The following is a 23627-nucleotide window of genomic DNA, read 5'->3' as shown; positions in this document are numbered from 1 at the left end:
CGCACTGCACCGCGTGCGAGGTTCAAGGCCAGGGCAGCATCCTCACGCTCCGCGCCAGCGCATCGATGGCTGGGTCATCAGCAGAGGCGTGGAGAAACACAGGCCCACGTTCCGGAGTCGGCGGCTCAATGTGGAGGCAGCGAAACGCTTCGCCGCGGAGATTTCAGGACTGGGGTCCGACCCCTTGGGAGTCACTTCAGACTCAGTGGCCACACTGCGGCCAGCCACTTTCACATCCCGTAGTTGCTGGCAGTTGCCTCGTCTGGTTTCTTGGTGGTAAAGACCAGGCGAAGTGCAAAACACATGGCTAGAGCGACGAGCCAGGTAGTCCAGGGAGCCTTTCTGTGTGTTTGGAGGCTGGAGTCCTTTTCCTTGTGAAACTCCAACCTGAGCCTCTCAGGTCCGGGACTCAGCTCCAGCTTCCAGTCATATCCACAAAGTGGGAGAGGGCACATCCCCCCTGGTGAGGACGGGATGTGGTTAGGAGGGACCCACTGGGATCGTGTTTCCCGGAGCCTCTGCCCATGGGCTCCTGAGTGCAAAGTCCTTAGAAATGTCTGTCCTCTGGAACGTCCCTCAGCCCGATAGTTTCAGTGGGCAGATTCTGAGAAGATGCAACCCGGTTGTTTTTTGACAAAAATGGCAGCAATAAGTGGCCACTGGGTACCATGGGGACAGCCCTCCAAGCTAGGGGTGGGGTGGGAGCACTTCCGGGATGACAGGATGGGCGGGGCTAGCTCCCAAATGTGCTTACTAGCGTCCAGCGTGTGTAGGTGCATGCGTGTGCGTGTGTGTGTGTGTGTGTTTGTACGGGTGCATCGATGAGGTGGCGATGGGGCTGGAAGTAGCACGTTGTTTTTGGAAGTACTACATTTTAGATCTGAAAACCGTATTCGCGTCCCGTGACGTGTCTCAAATTAACTGGATTGGGGGGGTGGGGAGGGGCATCTGATCTCCCAGCTGGACCAGGCAATTCTCTCTCAAGCATCTGACCTGAGACACACCAGGCCATCAGTGCTCACATGTGGAAGCTTGGGGTGTCGTTTGGAGGCCACGTGTTGACCTGCAAGGGGCAGAAGCCAGCCCGGCGCTGTCCTCCTTCTGCTCTGGAGGCCCATGAGACGGGATCCAACCCCCCCTCTACTTAACCAGAAGCAGAGTTTGGTTTATTGCAACCAAACAGTTCTCACCTCTGGTAAGATCTACAAGAACAAACACACCCGGCCATTGTTGTACATAATTTGCATGCAAAAAGGTGTTTACGGAACAGCTCTCAAGAACAATGGTCCCCAGACCCTGTTGGCTCTCGCCACTTACTGAACACCCGTTGTTCAGGGTGGTGGGGAGGAATGTCAGCCTGCTCACTGTTGTCCCAGAGGACTGGGGCTGGGGAATCAACACTGTTAGGGTTAGTGGCCCTGTCCCCCAGTCCCCCAGGCCCTACTCACCATCAGCGGGGCTAAGGCCCCGGGCCGCAGAGATCGTGGGGAGTGTGGGGCTGCTGTGCATGGCACGGAGGTAATGCTCCATGTGGGGGCTCACGTAGGGGTGGGGGGCGTTGAAGGGGGACTCCCCGGGGCCGGCGGGGTGTGGGGAAAGCCGGATCAACGAGATGTCGGAGATAATGGGGCTGCCACTCAGGGCAGGAGGCCTGCAAAGACAAAGGAGCAGTGTAAGAAGGCATGGCCAGTCGTAGAAGGACGTGTGGGGGACCCGGCTGAGTCACGGGCTGGGTCCGCGTAGTAGTCTGAAGTCGCACACATTGGCTGGCACATGCGGGCTGAAAACTCCTGTGTGCTGGTGCGGCCGCCCACCGGCCGATCTGGTGTTGGCGATGAAATTCGTCATACATTTGGATTTGCGGGACCACAGGCTCAGTGGGCCCAGTACCTGCTCAAAGCTGGACAAACAGAAATAACACAACTCTTTATTAAATGACTGTATGCATGCGTTCTACGTGAATGAAAAACAGAACATGAGAACTCTAATACCAGGGGCAAGATGCAAAGAGCTCATTCCCTTTTTGTTTTTAAATATATATATTTTTTATTTTTCAAAAGTTTGTTTGTTTGTTTGTTTGTTTAGAGCGTGCATGCAAGCAGGGGGCGGGGCAGAGAGAGAAGGAGAAAGAATCCCAAGCAGGCTCTGCACTGTGCAGAGCCTGACTCAGGACTCAATCCCACAAACCATGAGATCATGATCGGAGCCGAAGTCAAGGGATGCTTAACCCACTGAGCCACCCAGGCACCCCTAAAGATTTTAGTTTTAAGGAATCTCTACATCCAACGTGGGGTTCACACTCACAACCCCAAGATCAAGAGTTGCACGATCAAGAGCCAGCCAGGCGCCCCAAAGAGCTCACGTTCCTAACAGAATTGAGAGAAAGGGAGGAATCGGGAGATGCCCTGGAAGTAGAGAACTTTGGTTTTGAGGGGTAGTTGCTGCTGTGGAGCACCCAGCCACAGGATTAATTGCGAAGGAGCAGAGCAGGGTTCAAGAAGGGTTCTGGAATGTTGAGCTGCAACTAAAATTCTGCAATATCCTTTTAGTTCTCCTTACACGGATTTTTTTTAACGTTTATTTATTTATTTTGGGAGGGGGTAGAGGGACAGGAAGAGAGGGAGAGAGAGAAGATCCAAACAGGCTTTGCGCTCTCAGCATGCAACCCGACGTGGGGCTTGAACCCATGAACTGTGAGATGGTGACCTGAGCTGAAATCAAGAGCTGGATGTTTAGCCGACTGAGCCACCCAGGCGCCCCTTTTGGAATTCCTTTTAATGCTAACACAGCCTCACTTCTTGGGTGCCCACCAAAGGTGAGGCATGCACTTGGCCTGGTCCCTGTGGCCCGGCTGGCATGGCCGAGGCCACCTCCATGTCCCCTGCTCAGTCCTCCAGGGGGCACTGACTCCACTCGACACAAGAACGGGGTCTTTCCACTAGGCCTGCTGCTCACTTGGAGCTTCTAGGCGGTTGTTCGCATGCTGGCTGCAGGGGTGATCTGAGGTCATCTACCCCAAGACTTGCCCATTAAAGAAAAATCAGGCTTTAGAAGAGAAGTAGCTATGAAACCACAGCTGAGTCACGGGTGACCAAATTTACCAAGATACAATTTCCACTTTTTCAGAACGTGGGGTCTCCCTGTGATCCGACACAGCGCAAAGAAAAGAATATGTGTTAGCAGCAGACGAACCCGCATTAGGATCTCAGCCATTATCAGCTCAGTCACACGAGCAAGCGATTTAACCTCTGCAAGCCTCAATTTCCTCCACTGGAATACGGAGATAATAATGCCTTTTTCATGAGGCTGCCCTAAGGATGAAAGTCCCCCAAACGGTCCCTGAGACACAGCCATCAGCTGGTAAACGAGAGCTGTTATCACAGCATCAGTGCCACACTTGGAGGGCAAAACCCAGGTGTGCCCCGGAGGCTGTCAAAACCTCCCCCATGGGATTGGCCTTGGATGTGGGCAAGGGCATTGTTAGGATTGGTTACTTCAGAGCGGGGATGGTCTGTCCACTGGCTGCAGCGAACCACAGATAATTACTGCTTGTGTTTAACAGTGCCCGAAAACCGTGCCTGCGACACCGTGCACACCGGGACCCAAGCAGGTGACATCCAGATGTCTTAACATCTGGGTTTCACAAACTCCCCGCTGGGAGGGCCTAAGCATTCTGCTACATCGTTTTCTAGCTTTTGCAGATGTGATTGCAATGGACGCGCAGACCCAACAAACCTGCCAGGCCACGTTCACACTGGCATGCTTCTGCCCACACCGATTCTTGGCCTCCGATGCCTTCCTGCACCTTATAAGGCAAATCTCTTCTCTACCTTGTAAGCCCGGGGGGGGGGGGGGGGAACTGCCTCGGGGACACCTTCCCTGAAGCCCCTCGCCCAGGCGTGAGCTCTCTGCTCCTTCCTCCCTGCTACCCCTGGGGTGCCTGCTGCTGGTCTTGGGTTAACGGGCCCATCTCCCAGGTAACGGGGTTCCATCTGAGGTCCCTCTATACACTAGCACCGGGCAGGGAACTAGCATCCCAGAGGCATTTCAGTGACGGCTACAAGTATGACTGCCAGGCCCTGAGCTCGGCAGAAGGGAGTCTCCGGGATAAGTCATGAGTCACGGCCTCAAGCCGCTCTCCCTCACAGGCTGCCTGCCCAGCCCAGTCCACCTGTGAGTGAACTGCATTAAGAACAAGGAGCTTAAGAGACGTCTTTGCTCTAGGCAGGGGTGCTATGTGTCCAAGGGTGGGGAGGAAAGAGAACCAGACTAATTCGTCCTCTTGCTAAGGGCCAGTCTCGCTGCCTCGGGCATGGTGACCGGGGTAGGATGGACACTCACACTCCCGAGACAGGACAGGTGTTCTATGAAGACCATACTCGGAGAATAACACCTGTGGGCCGGGCCTGTGGGGCAGGGAGGAGACCTCTGACTCCTGCACACAGATCTGGGATTGAAGGGTAAACATTCTGGAAGGCTAAGCCCACTTCAGTCAATGCAGGGTGTTCTGGAGAACGGTGTGAGGCACCTCTTGTCCTCAGACCCCTTTGTCCTTCCTTCCCGCCCCCCACCCCTGAAACACACGAGTTTCCCAGGGTCTGCAGGACGCTGGCCAGGGTTGAGGTCACAGCAGCCTATGGTCATGGAAGCCGGTGGCCTTAGTGGCCTGTCCAAGCCTCCCTGGCACCAGGGTCTCCTTGTAGGGCATAGTGACAACAGCTGAGGCCTCAAGAGACAAACCAGTGACTACATGGGGATTTAAAGGAACACGTTTAGGGCACACGGCAGCCCCAGTCTGTCCGAGGTGACCCCATTCCACTGACCAGATGAGTGTCTCCCAAGCAAGAGGCTGGAGAGAGGTGTTGTCATGGTAACAAAGGTACCCCTGGGGGGCTACCCTGCCCTGGCAGGGGCTGGAATCCAACCCAACCTAGCAGTTGGGCTTGGAGGTGGTGGGTGGGGCCTGAGTCCCCCCCTGGAACAGGGACATGTCTTCACACCTCCGTACCACCCCTCAGGGGACAGTGACCTCTGCGGCCCTCAAGGGAACAGGGAGCTCATGAGGACTCTGGGCCCAGAGGGGAAGTCACCCTCCATGCTGTGTGGCCAGAGAGATGCAGGCTAAGACTCTACCAAGTCCTCCTCGCTCCCAGGATAGTGCTCCCCTCATCCCAGGGGCCGCCCACGCCCACAGAGAACTCTGTCAAGGACCCATTTTTCTGGCGTGACGGGGAGTGGAGCTGAGAGAGGCCACTGCACACCCTCCTCCCCGCTCCCTGCCCCCCCCCCCCCCCCCGCCCCACCACAATGCAGTTTTCACAGGGTGTGCTGGTGAGACAGGTCAGCTCAGAGGGCTGATTCAAGGGCACACAGAACAACCCTGTGCTCTTCCCAGTGCCGGGAGTGCTGTCACTCTTGGCCTGGAGGCCGTGGGATCTAGGCCAGCAGAGCTCTAGCACAGGCACAACCAAACGTTCTTCCTTTACATGAGGAGCAGGGCTGGATTCTGGAAGCTGTTTGAGGGGACTGAGGGGCCAGGAAGCAGTGGGGCAGGACCGGCACCTGGGCACTGCTTGGGCCTTCCAAAGCACTGGTTTTCTCTTGCTAACCTTGACCTTTCCCACCTAGCTGGGGGGCCTCAGCCAGCATGCTGCCCCTCCCTGGTGCCTCCCAGAACGGCACACAAAGACCAGTGCTAGGTGCATGGCAGGGGGTTAGCAGGCATTAACTCTCTACCCTTCCCTTCTCTGCAACAAGTCCTCTTGGGGTAGGGAGCAACTACTGACCTGGGCACCCAGAATCCAGAACAAGAGGCCCATCAGCCAACACAGCTGTGGATGACTGTCCAGATGCCTCCTCTGGGAAGGCTCCCCAGATGTCCCCTCTGTACACTTTGCTGTGCCCTCACCTGACAGCTCCTCAAGATAGGGGTGACTGCATGCCAGCTGTCAAAGGACATTGTGCACGTAGTTCCTTTTTTAATCCCAGTAAAAAATTCACCAAGAAGGCACTTCATGCCCATTTTACAGATGAGAAACACCCAGGAAGGCAAGGTCTCTTGCCCAAGGTCACTCAGATTGCAGATAGTAGAACCACAACCAACCGAGGTGGGCTGGGCCCACGCTTGTGCTGTGCCCATCCCCTCGGGAGAGAAACGGGTGCTCTTGATGACTGTGGTTTCTTGTGAGCAGGGCTCAGGTGGGTGCAGGATCAGAGAGGGGCAACACGAGAGCAGGACATCTTCCTCCCCACTCTGCGTCAGCTTCTTTTTCTGTCTTTGTTTCCACTCCATCACCATGCACAATCCAATCCAGCTCTCAGGAAGGAGCCAGAACCTCTCCCTTGCACTGTGTTGTGAATGACCGATAAGGATCCAGGGATACAAAGGTTCCAAAAGATTGCCATTTTGACAGACCAAATAAAGCCAAGGGAATGAATCTCAAATGGCAGAATTCCAAACATTATTAATGCGTGTGGGGGAGCAGGGAGCTTCTGAAATCACATCAATACCGCCAACTTTCTAGGCAGGTCCTTCAGGGAGCCGGGGTCTCTTGGTCCCGTCCCGGGGCCCAACTGAAGGTTCCATGCCTGCTGGGTGCTTACCAGCATTTGTGAGCTGACACCAGGACAGACGTCTGTTGATGAAATCTGACCCAGCACTTAAGGCTGACCCCCAGCCACAACTTCCCTTTCTTCTTCCATTTCTATGCCATTGGCCATGGGGGCCCAACCCAGGTCTCAGTGATGGCCTGTCCAGGCCTTGAATTCTGGCAACTGGGCAGAGACTCAAGGAGGTGGCCTTGCAGGCTGACATCAACTGGACTGTAAGTTGCTCAGCTTGGACACTGCTCTTAAGCATTGCCTTCTCCCCTGCAGTCCAACTCTGAGCTCACCTGAGCCTGATTCTACCATTTGTTCCTTTGTGCATTTGCTCACATCCCCGACAAAATGGACCTGGGCACTTGCTCTGTGCCCAGGACCTATAGGGAGCCAGGAACCCAAATGGAAGAGGCAGACCCCCAAATCGGGTAAGCATCAGGCAATCTGATAAAGGCTCCAGCAGATGAAAACATTATCTAACTCTGCACGTAAGCGTAAGGGAAGGCTTCTCAGAGGAGGTGACATTTGCGAGGGGTTCTGAAGGGTCAGTAGGAATTCGTGAGGAAGTGCATTACAAATAAAGGAAGCAGCATGTGCAAAGAAAGGCTAGAGTATAAGGATCTGTGTGAGTGAAGGCTACGCCTTGATGGAGGAACAGAGCACTTTGGGCTGGATCTGTACTGGACCCACTGGACCCACTCTGTTTTTTCTCCTGGGGGTGGGGGCCATGTGACCTGAGCTCAGCTGATCAGAGCATTCCACGTTCCCATGTACGGTGATCGTTTCAGAGACGGGCAGAAGCTTAAGCTAGAAGTGGTGGCTGGAATCTTTGGGGATAAGGGTTCTCTGTCCACAAGCGTGGCTCTGCAGGTAGGGTGCAAGCACAGAACTGCCAGGGACCATGAGGGGAGAGGCCAAACATGAAGACGATACACCGAGTGTCAGAGCTGGAAGATGTGGTACCAGGTTCTTGAACGGAGCTCCTGGTGCAGATCCAGCCTCGCCAGAAGTTAGTAGCGTTGGCCTTTTCAGTTACCTCACCCTATGCGCTTGTTTGTTCGTTTAAGCCAGTTTGAGCTAAGTTTTTCTATCACAGGCAACAGCCAAGGCCAGCTTTGACTAACACTGCCTCTCTTGGCCCAGAGTGATCCTGGGCCCAGCATCCTGCAACGCAGATCGGAGCCTTAATTCCTCGGGCCTGTCCACCCTCCCGCCTGCAGGACTGAAGGACAGGGTGGTAGGTGTCCCGCCCAGGGCTGCTGAGGCTCACTCCTAGCTGTGTGGCTTGGAGCAGTTCAGGCACCTCTCTGAACCTGTGTGCTCATCTATAAACAGCGATCGCAATGGCGCTCTTACAAATACGTGGTGGGAAGCAGAGGGCAGGTGAGCATGGGGGGCGCTGACGTGTGGGCATGAGGCACAAACAGGGGACTCTGGGTAAGAGGAACAGTAACTGCCTCCCTGCCTCCATGTGCATGCGTGTGCGTGTATGTGGGTGTGTGGGCACCTGTTGGCGACGGGTGGCAGTGGCCTGCAGTGGGGCCCAGCCTCTGGGGGGGCCTATCCTATGGCAGTTGACTCCTGCCCTCCCGGTGTCGGCGCTGGTCAGGACGGCCAGCCTGGCTCCTCCTGGAAGCTGCAGAGAGGACCGGGACAGGGCGTCTCCTGAGCAGGGTCTCTCCTCCACCCTCTTCCCTTCCCCCTCTACCAGGAGGGGGCCTGGTGATGCCGCTGGACAAGGCTTCTGGGTCAGGTCCGAAGACCAGAGTGGTGGCCGGGCGCGAAGAGGAGTCAGAACGGGGAAAGGAAGCGGAGACCTAGCTGGATGGCTGCCGTCGTGGCCCTAACCTGCGGCTGCAGTGGGGAAGTCGCGGCAGACGGGGGGTCAGCCTTGGCGGAACACCGGCTGCACGCAACACATCCGGCAGCTCTGCAAGGCAGCTTGTATTACCTCCATTTTAAACAGAAGGCAACCAAGGGTCAAGGGGGGTTAACCAGACTTGTCCAAGGCTGCAGAGCTCTAAGTGGCCGAGCGGAGTGGAAACTAGGCCTTTCTGACTCTGCGAGGTCAGGCTTGGCGCGTTGCCCAGAGGTCCACCCAAAGGCAAGCTTCCGCCTCAGCCGTCCGCCCTCGACAAGTTCAGCTTGGTGTCTCTTTGCAGACATTGCCTCAGCTGGTCCTCGAGCCGACCCCAGCTGGGGTGGGGTGCAGGCTGAGGGGAGTGGCCCACACTTGTAGGTGGGACCTGGGCTTTCTGGGTCTGAATTATAGCCCTGCTGCTTACTGCGGACCTTGGCTGTGCCCTCTGCCCTGAGCCTCCACAACCTTGCCTGTAGGGAATGGGGCACTGGGGCCTGCCCGAGGGCGGCTGTGGCGTGGAATGAGCTCCATAAGCGAAGTGTGCAGTGCATCCCCGCGTGCCTCGGAGATGCCCACCCCGTGCTCACCACATGTTTTTACAGATTTAACAGATGAGCAAAGGGAAGACGCTCAGAGAACGGAGTGGACCCAGTGCCATCTTCCAACAAGTCCTGGGCCCCTCCCCATGTGCTGGCTCAAGAGTTTTGGAGGGAGAGAGAAGGCAAGGCCAAGGCGATGAGACCCCCACACAGCCACACACGGCTCAGCACCAAAGTGGCTGGGCCCGAGTCAGCATGCCTGCATGCTTGGGTATGGGCACCATCCCTGGGAGCTGGTAGGATGGGGATGTGCCCCCGAAGGGTGTATGGCTCCCATGGGGCCGCAGGGGTGAGTAGGACTGTGTTTGATGGCAGGGATAGGGAGGGCATCTGACCCACAGCACAGCCTGAGCCAGGGTGCAGGGGCAGGTACCAACGCGCTCCTTACTGCGGTGGGAGGAGGGGCAGAAATGCAGGGATGGGGCACCCGTACCCCACCCACGGTGCTGTTTGGAGAAGCAGAACAATGCAGAGCTGAGGGATGCTGACTCACTCAGACTCAGCAGGAGCCACTGGGGCAAACTCTCTCATGTGGGGGCCAGGAGCCAGCAGGAAGGACCCTTGGCAACCCAGAGAGGCTCCTGATGGACCTTTCCCTGTGGCAGGTCAGTCGGGCCAGAAACAGGCAGGGATGGACGCTTTGTGTCCCATTTCACCGAAAGCGCTACTGAGACCCAAAGCAGCAGTGGCACAGCTATGGTGAGGTCGGCGGCACAGCTGGACTGGAACCCCGGGACCCGGTGTTAGGGGTCACAGCCACAGCCCGCTCTAGGGGCCTTTGCTGAGGTTGAGGAAGGAGAGGTCTGGTCACTTGGGGCTGCAGGCCTACGAACCTCAGCTCTGGCCTGCTTCTCAGGGTGACCGAAAGCTGTGGTAGCAGCAGGAGAGATCCTGTGTGGTCACGCACCTGCCTCTTCTGTCCACCCTCCCTGTGCTTCTGCTCTGGTTCTGGGCCCGTGTCACACCTGCTACTCCAGTCGTGCCCTGCCTCTGTCCCCAGCTAACCTCCAACCTCTCCCTCCAAGGGTCCAGCTCAGGGCCCCCTCGTTCAAGAAGCCTCCTAGCTCCACATGGAGGTCAGGGCCCTCATGAGACACTCCTGTGGAGGACAGCTCCTTCCCCGGACCCTGAGCACGTCCATCCTGGCCGAGCACTGGGCACCTGCAGTGAGCCCCTCAGGGCCTGTCCCCTGCCTTGGATGGGCAGCCAGGGAGCAAGCTCAGGTCCACTCCTGCTCACTTGCTTCCCCAGCACCCCTTCCCGTGCCCACCGGGGTTCGGACAGCATGCTTAACATGTGGCTGCTGTGTGAATGAATGAATGAATGAATGAAGCAGAGAGTGAGTGTGTCCAGTGAATGGCATAGGCATTGAGGCAGAAGGCCCGGATTCCAGCTCAGCTCACTCCTAGCTGTGTGGCTTGGAGCAGTTCAGGCACCTCTCTGAACCTGTGTGCTCATCTATAAACAGCGACCGCAATGGCACTCTTACAAATATGTGGTGGGAAGCAGAGGGCAGGTGAGCATGGGGGGCTGACCTTGTCTCTCAAAGATGCATCTATGTCCTTCCTCATCCCTTGCTAATATCACTGTATTGGCTACAAAAAAAGGCTTGGTAGGTGTGATTAAGGTAAGGGGACATTATGGATTATCAGGGGGGTCCTAAATGCCAGAGCAAGTGTCCTTAGAATAGAGAGAGGCAGAGGGACGCAGAAGAGAAGGAGGCAGTGTAATCACGGGGGCACAGGCTGGAGGGATTCGGCCACAAGCCAAGGAACACTGGTGGCCTTGCAGAGGCTGGAGGAGGCAAGGATAAATCCTCCCCTAGAGCCTACGGAGGCAGCACGGCCCTGCCAACGCCTTGATTTCAGCCCAGTGATAATGACTTTGGACTCTTGATCTCCAAAACCGCGAGGGAATCCATTTCTGTTGTTTTAAGCCACTGAGTTTGCGGCAGCTTGCTGGGAGCCAAGACAGTATGTAAAGCATATTGTGCTGGTGTGGAGTAGGCCCGTGGGAGGTCCTGACATCACCGTCACTATTACCGTCACCTGTCTTCCGAGACTGTTCAGCTCTCAGAGAGCAGGGCCTCTGTGTTATTTCCTGGAGTGGCCTGGCCTCCCGTGGGCGCTCCGTTGGTAGCAAGCTGGGGAGGAAGGGGAAACTCCCCTCCACGCTGGGAGGGCATCTGAGCACGCTCACAGGGCTCCGCAGCGTGCCTTCCTGCCTGCCACCCGGATTACACGGTCACTGGCTCCCCATAGCTGAACGCGCCCTGCACGTAGCCCTGACATGCCAGCCCCTCCCGCCCCGGAGACCGCTGGCTCGCATGTACTCATCCTGCCTTTGGGCTGAGAGGCCGCCACCCACCAGGATCACAGAGCCATGGGTGGAGTCAGAGGGCTCAGGGTAGGGAGGCTGTGACCCCTCTGCCGTTGCCGAGCCGCTCAGGGCCAGGCACCCACTTTCTGGGAAACACTAGGCAGCTGGCCTTGGGCCCACTGATCTGCTAGAAGGCCAACGAATACCCCAAAGCTGGTCTTCCTGCTCTGAGCCTCCTCGAGCCAGGGCTCCTTAGCACCAGGACTGGGTGAGGAGGGCAGGCATGTGTCAAGGCTCGCGGCCCTATGCCTGATAGCAGATAGATGGCCGATGAGCTCCTCTGGGTGGACTTCAATCTCTCCTGCAAGGGTTTTTGTTGTTTCTTGGTCTTCTGTTTGTTTGGTTCATTCGGGGTATGTGAGAGTGCACACTGGCAAGCTTGCTTCTGGCGCTTTCCGTATAGGAATTTTAAAAGTTCCAGAAATCAGGTCCCATTCAGAATATATACCCAGGGGGTTTGCAAGGGTAAAGAGATGCAAACTGACATTCTTTGGGAAAGCCCTGGGGAACTGCCCCTCTCCAAATCAGAGCCCAGTTCATTTTCTGTGAAAATCTGCATGTTCTCCTGCACCTGGGCTGCCCTCTGCCCATGTGGGGAAGCTCTATAAATCAGCAGAAAGGATAACTGTAAACAGGGCCTGGGACCACAGCATCCAGCCATTCAATGATTTGTTCGTGGGTTCATGCGTTAGTCCCTCTGTCGGCCGATGTTCGCTGAGTGTGGGCCTCTGAGGGCACTGGGTGGGGAGCTGGGGGAACCGAGGAAGACTCGGCCAGCATCCCATACCGAGGAAACAAGAAACTTGCCTGACAAGTGCTGCACCAGGGGTGTCTGGTCAACTCTGACATTCCCAAGGTTCACCTTGAACCCATACTTGCACAGATCTCAGCAGAGAAGTGTGAGTCCCCATGAGGCTATGTTGATGACCAGCCGTTAGGGCGATGAACCTGGGGATCCAGCCATGAGTTTGGGAAATTACAGCCCCCTAAGCCTGCAGTCTACTTCAGTGCCTTGACAGAATCACCACGCTGGGACCTCTGGGGTCGCAGAGGAGAGTGGACACTAACTGTAGCCTACCAACAGTATACAAAGTACTGGAACAGAAAGAGGGTGGGAGGGAAAGAATTTACTCATTCTGCTGAGGCCATGTGAGATGGCTTCCTGCAGGAGGTGGCACCTGAAACTGGGCCTCAATTCTTACAGAGAAACGGAAAGGAGGCAGTGAGTGGCGCAGACCTGGGGTTCCGAGGCAGGAGAATAACTGAACAAAGAGCAGGTCGTATCGGGAAATAGCTACCAGAGTCCCGGAGCTGAAAGTCAGACCACACAGCTGGGTGGGAGGAGAATGTGTGGGGAACCAGGAAGTGTGGTCGTTGGGAACCTGAGTTGGGTTCCCAAGTCAATCACCTGACTTGGGTTCTAAAAGGAACTTCCCTTCATGCAGACACCTCATCATGGGATTGAAAAGAACAAGCACAAACTGAGAGAGGATATTTGCAACACCGATAACTAATTATGCAATGAGTGGCCTTACTATATACAATGCTTATTCACATCAATATGAAAAAAGGCACCTCCATACAGAAATGAGCAAAACAGCTCAACAGGCACTTCACAAGAAGGAAACGTTATTGGCCGATAAACAGACGAAAGGATGCTCAGCTTCATCAGTAATAAGGAAAATAGAAAATCCAAATCATAGGAGACACCAAAATTGTGGCAAAAAATTAAATGTTGCTGACATTACCCTGCTAACAAGGATGTGGAGCAAGCCGAGCTCTCAAACCCTGTTGGAGGTGAAACCTCCCAGAAAAAGTCTGGCAACATCCAGCGTTAACACATGAACACCCCATGACTCAGCAATTTCATTCCCAGACACACATTTATTCTAAAGAACAGCCAGCCATACGTGGGGCCCAGAGGATGGTACAGGCGCGTTCACCGCGATGATGTTTGAAGTTGCAAAAACAAAGACACGTCCCGGATGCCTGTCAATCCAGACTGCTTCAGAGTCATGAGAATTCACCACCCAAGAGCCCCGTGCATTAATGGGTGAATCTCTGGAACATAATTTGACCCGTGAAAGTAGGTTCCCAGCGAATACACTTGCAATGATTCTGTTTACATCAAGCACGCAAAGCAAAACTAAACGATGTGTTGTTAGGGGAATCAGACATAGAGTGGAACCATCATGGATGCAAGGGGATGATAAATCTGAGTGGTGGAAGTGAGGGTGCCTGGGTCAGGGCAGCGGAGGGGCACATAAGGACCCTAAAGGTGCTGGCGTGTCCCCAGTCCCTCGCCTGGGCAGGGAACGACACGTATGATATTCCTACTCTTTGTATCTTTTTTTTTTTCCCACAGAGAGAGCTGGGCGCCAGAAGGGCAGAGGGAGAGAGAGAGACAGAAAGAGACAGAAAGAGAGAGAGAGAGAGAGAGAGAGAGAGAGAGAGAGAGAGAGAATCTTAAGCAGGCTCCATGCTCAGTGTGGAGCCCGACACAAGGCTCCCTCCCACGACCCTGGGATCATGACCTGAGCTGAAATCAAGAGTCGGACACTCGACCGACTGAACCACCCAGGCACCCCTACTCTTTTATATCTTAACCATGCTTTTGTTTGTCCTTTTGTATGTCTTCAATATTTAATAAGCTTAAATCTTAAAGAGGATGGTTGGCTTCTGGTTAGAAGTTGGCTGAGTGGACGGGGGCTCTGTGGTGGGGAGCTGAGAGACCGCAGGGCTTGTCGTGAACTTGTGTGGGCTGCTGGGAAGCCTCTGGGGGCCCGGTGGTTGTCTCCCTGTCACCCAGTGGGCTCATCTTGGCTGCTCTGTCTGTCTGCTGCCCAGGCTCCCTCCTGGCCCGCCCCAGCCCATCCGACAGGCCTGCTCTGCGGCCGACGTACGTCTTCATATGCATGCGATCCATTCGACCCTCCACTCACCCCATTCCCAGACCCGCACACTCCACCAGACCTAGCCAAGCCGCCGGCTTTCAGCTGTCACTCCCTACACAGAGCTGTAATAAAGAAATCACTGTTTTCAGCTGACAAAGAGCAGATTTCTTACTAAGTAAACACTAATGTTTTGGTAGGGAAATTAGGTTATAAAACTGCACCGACAAAGGAGGCCATACACATGGACTTGGTTAAGATCTAGCCACGCAGGCAACAGGGGTTAATTCGATTGCCCACCCTTTATCACATTCCCCCCCCCCCCCGCCCCGCTCCCTTGGAACAGAAGGATAGGAAGGTTATCAGCTTTTTCAAACTTAAACACCAAAAAGATAAAAGACAAGAGGCAAGTATCAAGGAGACTTTTCGTAGCCAAGTGATGACTTAGACAGAGCTGGGGAGGGGGTGGCGGGAGAGGCCTTGGATTTGAGCCATGTGTGGGGGATGGGGGTGGGGCAGGAACACAGCTGGCCCCCGGGAAGAGGCCCGGATTAGGTCCTCTCCAGGTGACCTGTGCTGGGGTTAACCTCTGCGTATGTGAGGCCTTTTTCTGTAAGAACAGCCAGACTGAGCGCAGTCTGAGACGAATCTTCCAGAACGTCACGGCTTTATGGGGACTGTCATACCACAGGGCAAATGCCAGGGGGCTAGAAGGGGAGCCGTGGGTGGAGGGCAAGAGGGTTTCATCACACTGCCCTAGGGGTCTAGGTTTAGGCCACGAGAAAAGTCCCTGATGGCGGGTGGCTTACACGCAGGGAACCTCCTCCACAGTGAGAATTCTTCAACTCTGGCCTGGCCTGCCAAAGTGGTGTGTGGAATTTCCTTTCCTGGATGCCTGTCAAAACTAGATGGATAATTCCAAATAGTTTAGATAAAAAGTCTTCTTAGAGGTGGGTGTGCTGCCGATTTTTACCCAATTTTGAGTCCATTAGTGTGTGTATTGAAAAGGCCACCTCTTTCATACTGGGATCTGTGTCTGCCTGGGAGTGGAGGCCCTCATTGGTACAGGGGCAACCCCAAGAAGGCCCTGGAGCCCCATGGCAGGCTGGGGCTAGGGCTGAGCTGGGGACAGACAGGCTGCCCATGCCTTCCTTCTGGTAAATGCTTTCCATTCCTGGTTTCTTGGTGTTCTGGGCTCCCACCCCCTTTCTAGTACATGACTCTGTAACTGCCCCATTTCTCCTCCTTCCCCTCCAAGACCATGAGATGCATATGGGCAGCAAGAGTAGGTCTCCTTGGGCCTGTATCCCCAACACCTGGCACAAGGCTGGCACATCCTAGCCTTGGGTGGGTGACGTCAGATGAATGAGCGCTCAGACCTTCCCGCCCCCCTGAGTTAGGCAACAGCTAAACTCTACTTGCTTGGGCAGGGCGGGTCAAGTTCACATCTCAGAAATGCAGCTCCCGGCAGGAGAGAATGGGAGAAAAGGCTCCCACCGTGCCCAGTGTACCTCTTCTTCTCCATGGGCACCAGGACGAGTAAGTGACACAGCAATGCTGGCCACAGTGCTGGACGCTCAGAGAGCAGTGGGACTCAGGGGCAGGGCACTGCTCACGAGTCCCCCCAATTGTGGTTGACCAAGGCCAGCAGGAGTGACCTCCAGGAAAGCCAGCAGCAATGAGCTAGGCTGAATGAATGCATTCTGGGCACTGGCATCAGTTTCCACCCAGAGTGGGCAACCCGACCATGTGCCCTGGGAGAGGATCCCACCTCAAAGGCCAATCTATCCCACAAACTGAAATTTTACTCCTAGTGGGGCACCCGGGTGGCTCAATCAGTTAAGTGTCCGACTTCGGCTCAGGTGGTGATCTCACAATTCGTGGTTTCAAGCCCTGAGTCGGGCTCTGTGCTGACAGCTCAGAGCCTGGAGCTTGGAGGCTGCTTCAGATTCTGTGTCTCCCTCTCTCTCTGCCTCTTCCCTGTGAGCACGTGCTCTCCCTCTCAAAAAAAAAAAAAAATTAAAAAAATTAAAAAAATTTTTTATTCCTACTGATTAATTCCTTTGGGTTGACTATTGTTCTGTTCCCATCTTTGCCAGCAGGGATAACCCACCGTAGCCCTAAGACCTGCAACAAGATGTTACTTCCTCTCCAAGGACAATCCTGGGATAGAGAAAGGCTCAAGATGGAGAGTCAGATCTCACATACCAGCTGAATGATCTTGGGGAGCTCTTACATTCTGGGATCTGTTTTTCTGCTCCACAAAATGGGGAGACTATCACTCACCTTACAAGGTGTTGGGGGTACTGGATATGATAACATCTGCCCAGCACCCAGTAGAATACCTGGGATGAAATGTGGCTTTACTTCCGGCATCAGCACGAGGGTGAAAAGGGCAAATCATTGTCCGGAGCTCACGATGTACCAGGGGCTGTTCTATGTGCTTTACGTACACCCACCCACCTAATCCTCAAGCCCACCCCATGGGATGCTGTTGTATCCCCATTTTATTTATTTATTTATTTATTTATTTATTTATTTATTTATCTAGACAGAGTGAGCGTGGGGGAGGGGCAGAGACAGAAGGAGACGGAAACCGAAGCAAGCTCTAGGCTGTTAGCACAGGGCCCGATGTGGGGCTCTCACGAGCTGTGAGATCATGACTTAAGCCGAAGTCGGAGGCTTAACAGACTGAGCCATCCAGGGGTCCCTGGATCCCCACTTTAGAGATGGGGAAACCAAGGCTCACAGAGTTAAACAGCCAGACCAAAGACATAAAGGGTATAAGTGGCATAGGCAGGATTTGAACCCTGGCCCCACCCTATCCTGCGCAAATCCTGGGGCTGTAGGGTGTGCAATGCTCAAGAGGATGGTGGCCCAGTGGGACAGGAGAACCAGAAAGACCACCTCTCAACCCTGCAGGACTTTCCCACCAGGAAGCCCTTCCCTATGCCTGCTTTGCATATGCCCTCCCCCAGTGCAGACCCGCCTCCTTTCTGCACATCAAGATGCCTTTCACTCCCGGGCCCCTCCTGCCCTGGGCTGACGGCACAGGCTCTCTCCAAAGCCCAGAGCCAGGCAGCTCCTCTTCTGCGAGGGGCCAGCGTTCAGCAAAGATCAAAGAGCAGGCTGGCTTATCAGACACGCTCCTCATTAAACTTTTACAGGCCAGATTCCATTATAAATGAGCTGTCTGTCCCACACCACAGAGCCCGTTCCTGGAGCTGGGAATCTGAAGCTCTCAGAGCCGGGAGAGTCTTTAGCAGAAAGGTCCATGCAGAGAGGGGGCCTCTAGGGTCAAACTGCCCGGGTTCCAGTCCTAGCTTTGCTACTTACTAGGAGGATGTCACTAGAGAAAGTGGTCAACCTCACTGTGCCTCAGTTTCTCCACTTAGCAAGCAAATGTGACAATGTTGCTTTCCTTGTAGGGAGCAGGTGACAGTTAAATCCAGAGGGCTGGACCCTGCACCTCACTCAGCCTGCCCCCAGTGACCTGCTGCCCAGAGGGGTCTCTAAGGGTCACTCACATCACCTTGAGCCAAGGCTTCACATTTATTAGCCACTCGGCCCTCAGATAGCCATGAGGGGAGGCCAGCTCCACAGTTGTCTGGGCTCTGCGTCTACCTGCCATCCCATTGCTCTGAGGAGGAAGTGGTCGGTTACAGCGGGTTTTAAGGAGCGCTCCCTAGAGATAAAAGGACAACTTGGACCCCAGTGAAGAGGAGGACGAGGCCTCTGGTGGGCAACTGTGGACGCACCCAGCATCTCAGCCCGGAAGCCAGGCAGATATGCCCTCCCAAAGTCTCTTCCTTGCTTCCACGAATCTCTGAAAAGAAGTGCGCACATTTGCTGAGGGAAGAGAACGTTCTTTGCGAAACACAAAGCCAGTCCTCTGTGAACCGTGAACCTGGTGAACCTGGTGAACCGTGAACCAACCAGAAAATATTACTGCCTCGAGGCGGGCTGAGGACAGGGCTGTCAGGGGCCCCAAACAAAGCAGGTTTGCATGTTTATTAATCTCACGACGAGCTGGTGCAGTCTTTATGGAACACTGACCTTGGAAAAAGCCATCTTCAAATCCCTCCAGAATAGAAAGTTCAGGAGCTTGGCCAGCAACAGCAAAGCAACTACGTTGTGAAGTACACCAACAGAGGGGCTTAAACATGCCCATTAATATGCAGGCACCAGGACGAGGTGGGTTCAGACATCCTTAACAGCTCTCTCAAGGGGTCTCTGGATAATTTGCACGTGTGACAAAGTGTGCAGATGATGGTGGAAGGCACAGGCCCTTGCACCCACCAGCTGGCGTTTCCTCTTTTCTCAAACTACCTGGGCCCTCATGCTGACTTCACATGAATTGATAGCTAAAGCCCCAGAGCCATCTGTCCCTAGCAAGACCGCCCCCCTCCTCTCTCCTTGTCTATACGGGTGGCCTTGGGCTGTGACCGCTGGAACCCTGCTCACCAACTACAGCTCAGGATCAAGTGGCCCTGATGGCAGTGACTAGTGGTGGTCAGCTCTAGAACCTAGGCCGGTGCTGCAGGTTCAGCCATCACCACGGATGTCAAAGGTCAGGTATGGAATCAGGCACGAGGAGAGAGAAAGGGACCGTCCTTCTCATGGTTGGGAAGATGTAGCGGCCCTCGTTCCAGAAGCTCACCCCCTTCTGCAAGCCAAGAACGTGCACAGATTTAGGTCAACTTATGGGGACTGCATCTGTGAATGGGTGATAAAAAGGAACCGGGGGATTTTTAACACCTCGTACTTTGGACCCGTTATCACTGAGAGGGAAAGGCCTACAGCCTGCTGATTCTAGGACTCTGGAAAGCCAACACACAGCCCTGGGCCTGTTTTCTTGGGTATAAAATAAGCAGAGTGGCTCGCGGCGGTCCCCAAGTGCTGGCCTGTGGGTGTCTGTAAACAGATTCCCGGTCCCCATTTTAGCCCAAAAGAACCAGAACTTCTAGGCTTGGGCCTAATAATGTGCATCTTTAAGACAGACCCGAGTTCAGATTCGCAGCCAGGTTTGAGAACTGCAGGATGAGATGGTCTCTGCGTACCCTCCTGGGCTGGAAGCAGCTGGAATCGGTCCTCTCTGACGCCCCATGGCTGGGCTGGGATGAGAAGGACCCCGTAAGCCACACGGGGAGTGGAAGGTTGACCCCTTCCATGACAGGGCACGGGTTGATCCTGGCCCACTGATTCCCACACTCCTGCTTGTGTGACTGCTTACACGGGGCAAATGGGGAGCTCCAGCTGGGGGCCCTGCATGCCATGCCTCAGCCTCTGTCCCCACTACACCTAGCAAGCCTGTTTCCAAGGGCAAGGGCCAGGAGGGGATCCAAAGAGCCCCCCCCCCCCCGTTTCCCACCAGCAGTCACAAGGCTATGGAAAGTCTACAGGCAATGTTTGCCCCCACTGATTGGCCGGCCTTTTCTTCTTGCTCTCAAGAATGGACTCTCAGGCACTCAGGATCATATTCCCAAGGGGAAGTCAGGGGGAGGTCACAAGAGAACCCCACCTGACCAGCAGAAACAACCCCCCTGCCCATTTATCTCCGCACCACTTGTGGTTTATACAGATAAGACATGTTGCCCCAAGGGGCACCTGGGTGGCTCAGTCCGTTAAGCTTTCAACTTAGGCTCAAGTCCTGATCTCACAGTTTGTGAATTTGAGCCCTGCTTTGGGCTCTGTGCTGACAGCTCAGAGCCTGGAGCCTGCTTCAGATGCTGTGTCTCCCTCTCTCTTTGCCCCTCCCCCACTCATGCTCTGTCTCTCTCTGTCTCAAGAGTAAATAAACATTAAAAAGAAGAAAAGAAAAGAAATGCTGCCCACAGAGTCCACTGACAGTGCCAGGTACTCTTCTAGAACCACTTGAGCATTAGGGAGCTGTGCAAGTCCTGCTGTGGGTTTGCACCTCCAGGGGACAGGGAACGTTGGCTGTGTCAGGGTGGGGGGCAGGCATCGAGGAGGAGGCCGTCCAGCTGGGCTGTGCAGGCTGGGTTTCCACACACTGAACCCTATACCCCACTCTTCCCTCTGTAGCCGCCTGTTGGAGTGGAGGACAGTCAGCCTGGACCCTGCTCCTCATCTGCCTGGGACACGATGACAGGCTCTGGCAGGTCCCTTTGCCGGGTTCCCCCACTTCTCCTCTCCATCCCCTAGCTGCTCCTACAGGCACCCTGGAAATAAATCTGACCCTTCCCTCTCACTCCTGGTTGCCAAGGGGATAAAGTCCAAAGACTTTCAACTGGGAGAAAAAAAGGCCCCATGCCTCTCCATCCCCAGTGGTACTTCTTCAGTCCTATTTTCCACCTTCTTATGTCACGGCCACCAAACAGAATCCTCTTTGAAGGTCATGTCATGGCCTACCTCCGCCACAAGGTCCCTCGGCCTGCAATGACACCCCCCACCCTCCAATAAGCAAACGGACATAGCAACTGTGAGACTATTCACCGTTAACATCCACTGAATGCCTGTTTTACTTATATGACCCCATTTCATTCTCAAAACAACTCCTCAGGTGGGGCAAGTGCTATTATTATGGCCTATTAGGGAAGGAGAAACTCAGGTTAATCCATTCGGATTGGTCGGCTGAGTTCAGCGCTGGGGTTCAAGGCCAGGTGGGCTGGCAGGGTCGGTGGCAGAGCACTTCCCTGGTCTAGCGGGAGGACGTTCGGCGCACGCGCGGTGGAGCACTGTCCCCGGGGCGCGTGCGCCCGAGGCGCCCAATCACCGGACTGTGGGGCCCAGGACAGCCAATGGGCAGCGGCCCCGGCGCGGAGCCGTAGGCGGAGGCCCCCACCCGCAGACAAGAGACGACACCGCACCTCATTTGCTGCGCAACGTTTGTGTAATTAGACACATTTAGCGCCGCAGAGGCGGCGTGGGCTACCGCAGGGGCTTGATGGATCGGGCGCTCCCCCAGGCTCCAACCGCATTAATCACAGAAGCCAGAGCCACCGGGGCCGTTTTTTTCGTGTAGGCGTCGTCCTGTTTCCCACCTGAGGCAGCGGTGGGGGAGAGGGAAGGGGTGGACTTCCCAGGGCCCCAGGCCAGCCCTAAAGTACTGGCCAGTGTCCCCGTGTGGCCGGGTGGGGACCGACCGTCCCGAGGATTATGTGGAGCCCTCGAAAGCGCATCCTGGCAGGGCACGGGGCTTTGGGAACACAGCGCTTCTGCCCGTCACTGGGGTCGTAACCAGGAGAGCCCCTCCCTAGCTGGGGAAGGGGGACAGCATGCCCACCTCGCAGGGCCGACTGGCAAGAAGTCGATGCCCCCCTCTGAAGCTCACCAGCTGCATCTCACAGGGCAGTGGGGAAGGTGAAACCGATATAGCATACCTGACTCCCTCCCTGGCAGACCCTGGCCTCCCGGAGGCCCTGCACACACGGCTGACGCCTTTTGTTATATTCTCCTGGGTGATGCCATACTGGCCACGGGGGTTTGGGGATCCAAATAAGCCCAAGAGACATTCAGGCCCTAATCCCTGGCATCTGTGACTGTGACCTTCTAGGGGAAAAAAGGACTTTGCAGATGTTATAGAATTAAGGATCTTGAGACAGGAAGGTTATCTTGGATTACCTGGGGGGGGGGGACCCTAAAAGCCCTCACTGGCATCTTTATAAGAGAGGCAGAGAGAGAAGAGTATTATAGAAGAGGAAGAGAATGTGAGGACAGAAGCAGGGGAGAAAAGGCAATGTGACAAGAGGCAAGGGTCACCGGCTAAGGATCACGGGGAGCCTTCAGAAACTATGAAAGTCAAGAAGCTAGATTCTCCTCTGGAGTCTCCAGAAGGAACCAGCCCTACCAATACCTTGATTTACTTTAGACTTCTGGCCTCCAGAACTATCTGAGAATAAGTTAGTATCGTGTTGTGCCACTGGGTAAGCTGTTATAGCAGCAACAGGAGACTAATTCACTGCCTCTCAGGTATCAAGTCTGGTGAAAGAGTCATCTGGGCCAGTGAGTGACAAGGCCATTTCCACAGGCCCACTGACCTGGCCAGACCTCCCCAGCTGCCTGCCACTAAGGCTTTCTGCTTCTACCGGTGTTCTGCCCATGCCGCGCCCTTCACTGGCCGGGAAGGAAGCAGGCCCAGAGAGGGGACATGACTGGTGTCCAACCCAAGGCTGGTGAATGACAAAGCCTGGAGAAGACTCAGGGACCATCTCTTAGATCTCCATCAGCCCCAGGGGGACAGCACTGAGGGCTCCCTCAGGGCTCCCCCATTCAGTGATGGGAGGCCCATAGAAGCATCGCTTGGGGGCATGTTAAACCCAAACATGAGCCCTACCCCAGTCTCTGACTCAGCAGTCTGGCCTAGGGCCTGAGAATCCGTATTCCTAACAGAGGATGCTGATACTGTGGGTCCAGAGGTTTGGGGAACCACTGACTGAGGGGGTGGTGCCCTAACAAAGGGCTCTATGTGCTTTCAAGAAGGAATCAGCTGGGCCTGTCCAGGAGACCAGGGCTTATCTATGTGCTCCCAGGAGAGAGCCCAGCGTGCAGCTGAGGGCCTGGGGTCAGGAGGTGGTAATTAGATTTCTAACTCTCCCACTCCCTAAGCGGGTGACCCTGGTGGTTAGTTATTTAACCTCTCTGTGCTGCCTCAGTTTCTTCTGTAAAATGGGATGGTATGAAATGCCTGTCTTACAGGGCTGTTGAGAGGATTAAGAGGGATGAGAACATGAAATATTTATAACAGAGCCTGTTTAGTAGGTCGGAATTATTATGAGAAATGCCAGTCGTCAATGGTGGGGTCTTATTATAGCTCTGCTGTGGTCGCCAGGTTTGTGCGGACATGTGAGCCAAGATAGTCACCTCACGGTGCTGCAATCCTGCGTGGGCTGTGCCTCCAAGGAGCCACCGGCACCACCCATGTCTCTGACCAGCACCGGGTCCCTTGCAGGGGACACTTCCCTGTGGGTCTGCTTTCCGAGGATCTGTGTCACTGAACGAGCCCCAGTATTTCTCAAGAGCAGAAAGTCAGCAACTCCAATCCCCTCCCAAATAGGGACTCAGCTTCCTTGATTCTCCTTCTCAGATGCTATCGACTGAGCAATTTTCGGTTGATTCACTAGCTCCAAATGTGTGCATCCCCCATAAGCTAGCCGCCAGAGCTGTAGTCTCAGCCCCTGCGGCTGGAGGGGCTGGGAGGTGGGCAGAGGGCTGCAAGGGCCCCATCACCTACCAGCTGGACCAGCAACAGGCCCTAGTCAAGTGAGAACCGGCGACACGCGCTGCCACGAAATGAGAAATTTCCAGTATTTGAAAGACCCGGGAGACGACTCTAGG

At 55.0% G+C, this 23627-nt stretch overlaps 1 protein-coding gene across 3 annotated transcripts in view; it reads right to left on the bottom strand.

The window, feature by feature from the left end:
* GLI2 (GLI family zinc finger 2) overlaps nt 1-23627 on the bottom strand; it is a 256037-nt gene that overhangs the window by 37533 nt on the left and 194877 nt on the right. For all 3 annotated transcript variants that reach the window (XM_058715539.1, XM_058715541.1, XM_058715540.1), the window contains one exon: nt 1449-1651. In XM_058715539.1, the coding sequence (XP_058571522.1) occupies nt 1449-1651 (203 nt within the window). The remainder of the gene's footprint in view (nt 1-1448; nt 1652-23627) is intronic.

The sequence above is a fragment of the Neofelis nebulosa genome, chromosome 2 (assembly GCF_028018385.1).
Source record: "Neofelis nebulosa isolate mNeoNeb1 chromosome 2, mNeoNeb1.pri, whole genome shotgun sequence".
NCBI classification, from domain to species: domain Eukaryota; kingdom Metazoa; phylum Chordata; class Mammalia; order Carnivora; family Felidae; genus Neofelis; species Neofelis nebulosa.
This window is presented reverse-complemented; position numbering and strand designations above follow the sequence as displayed.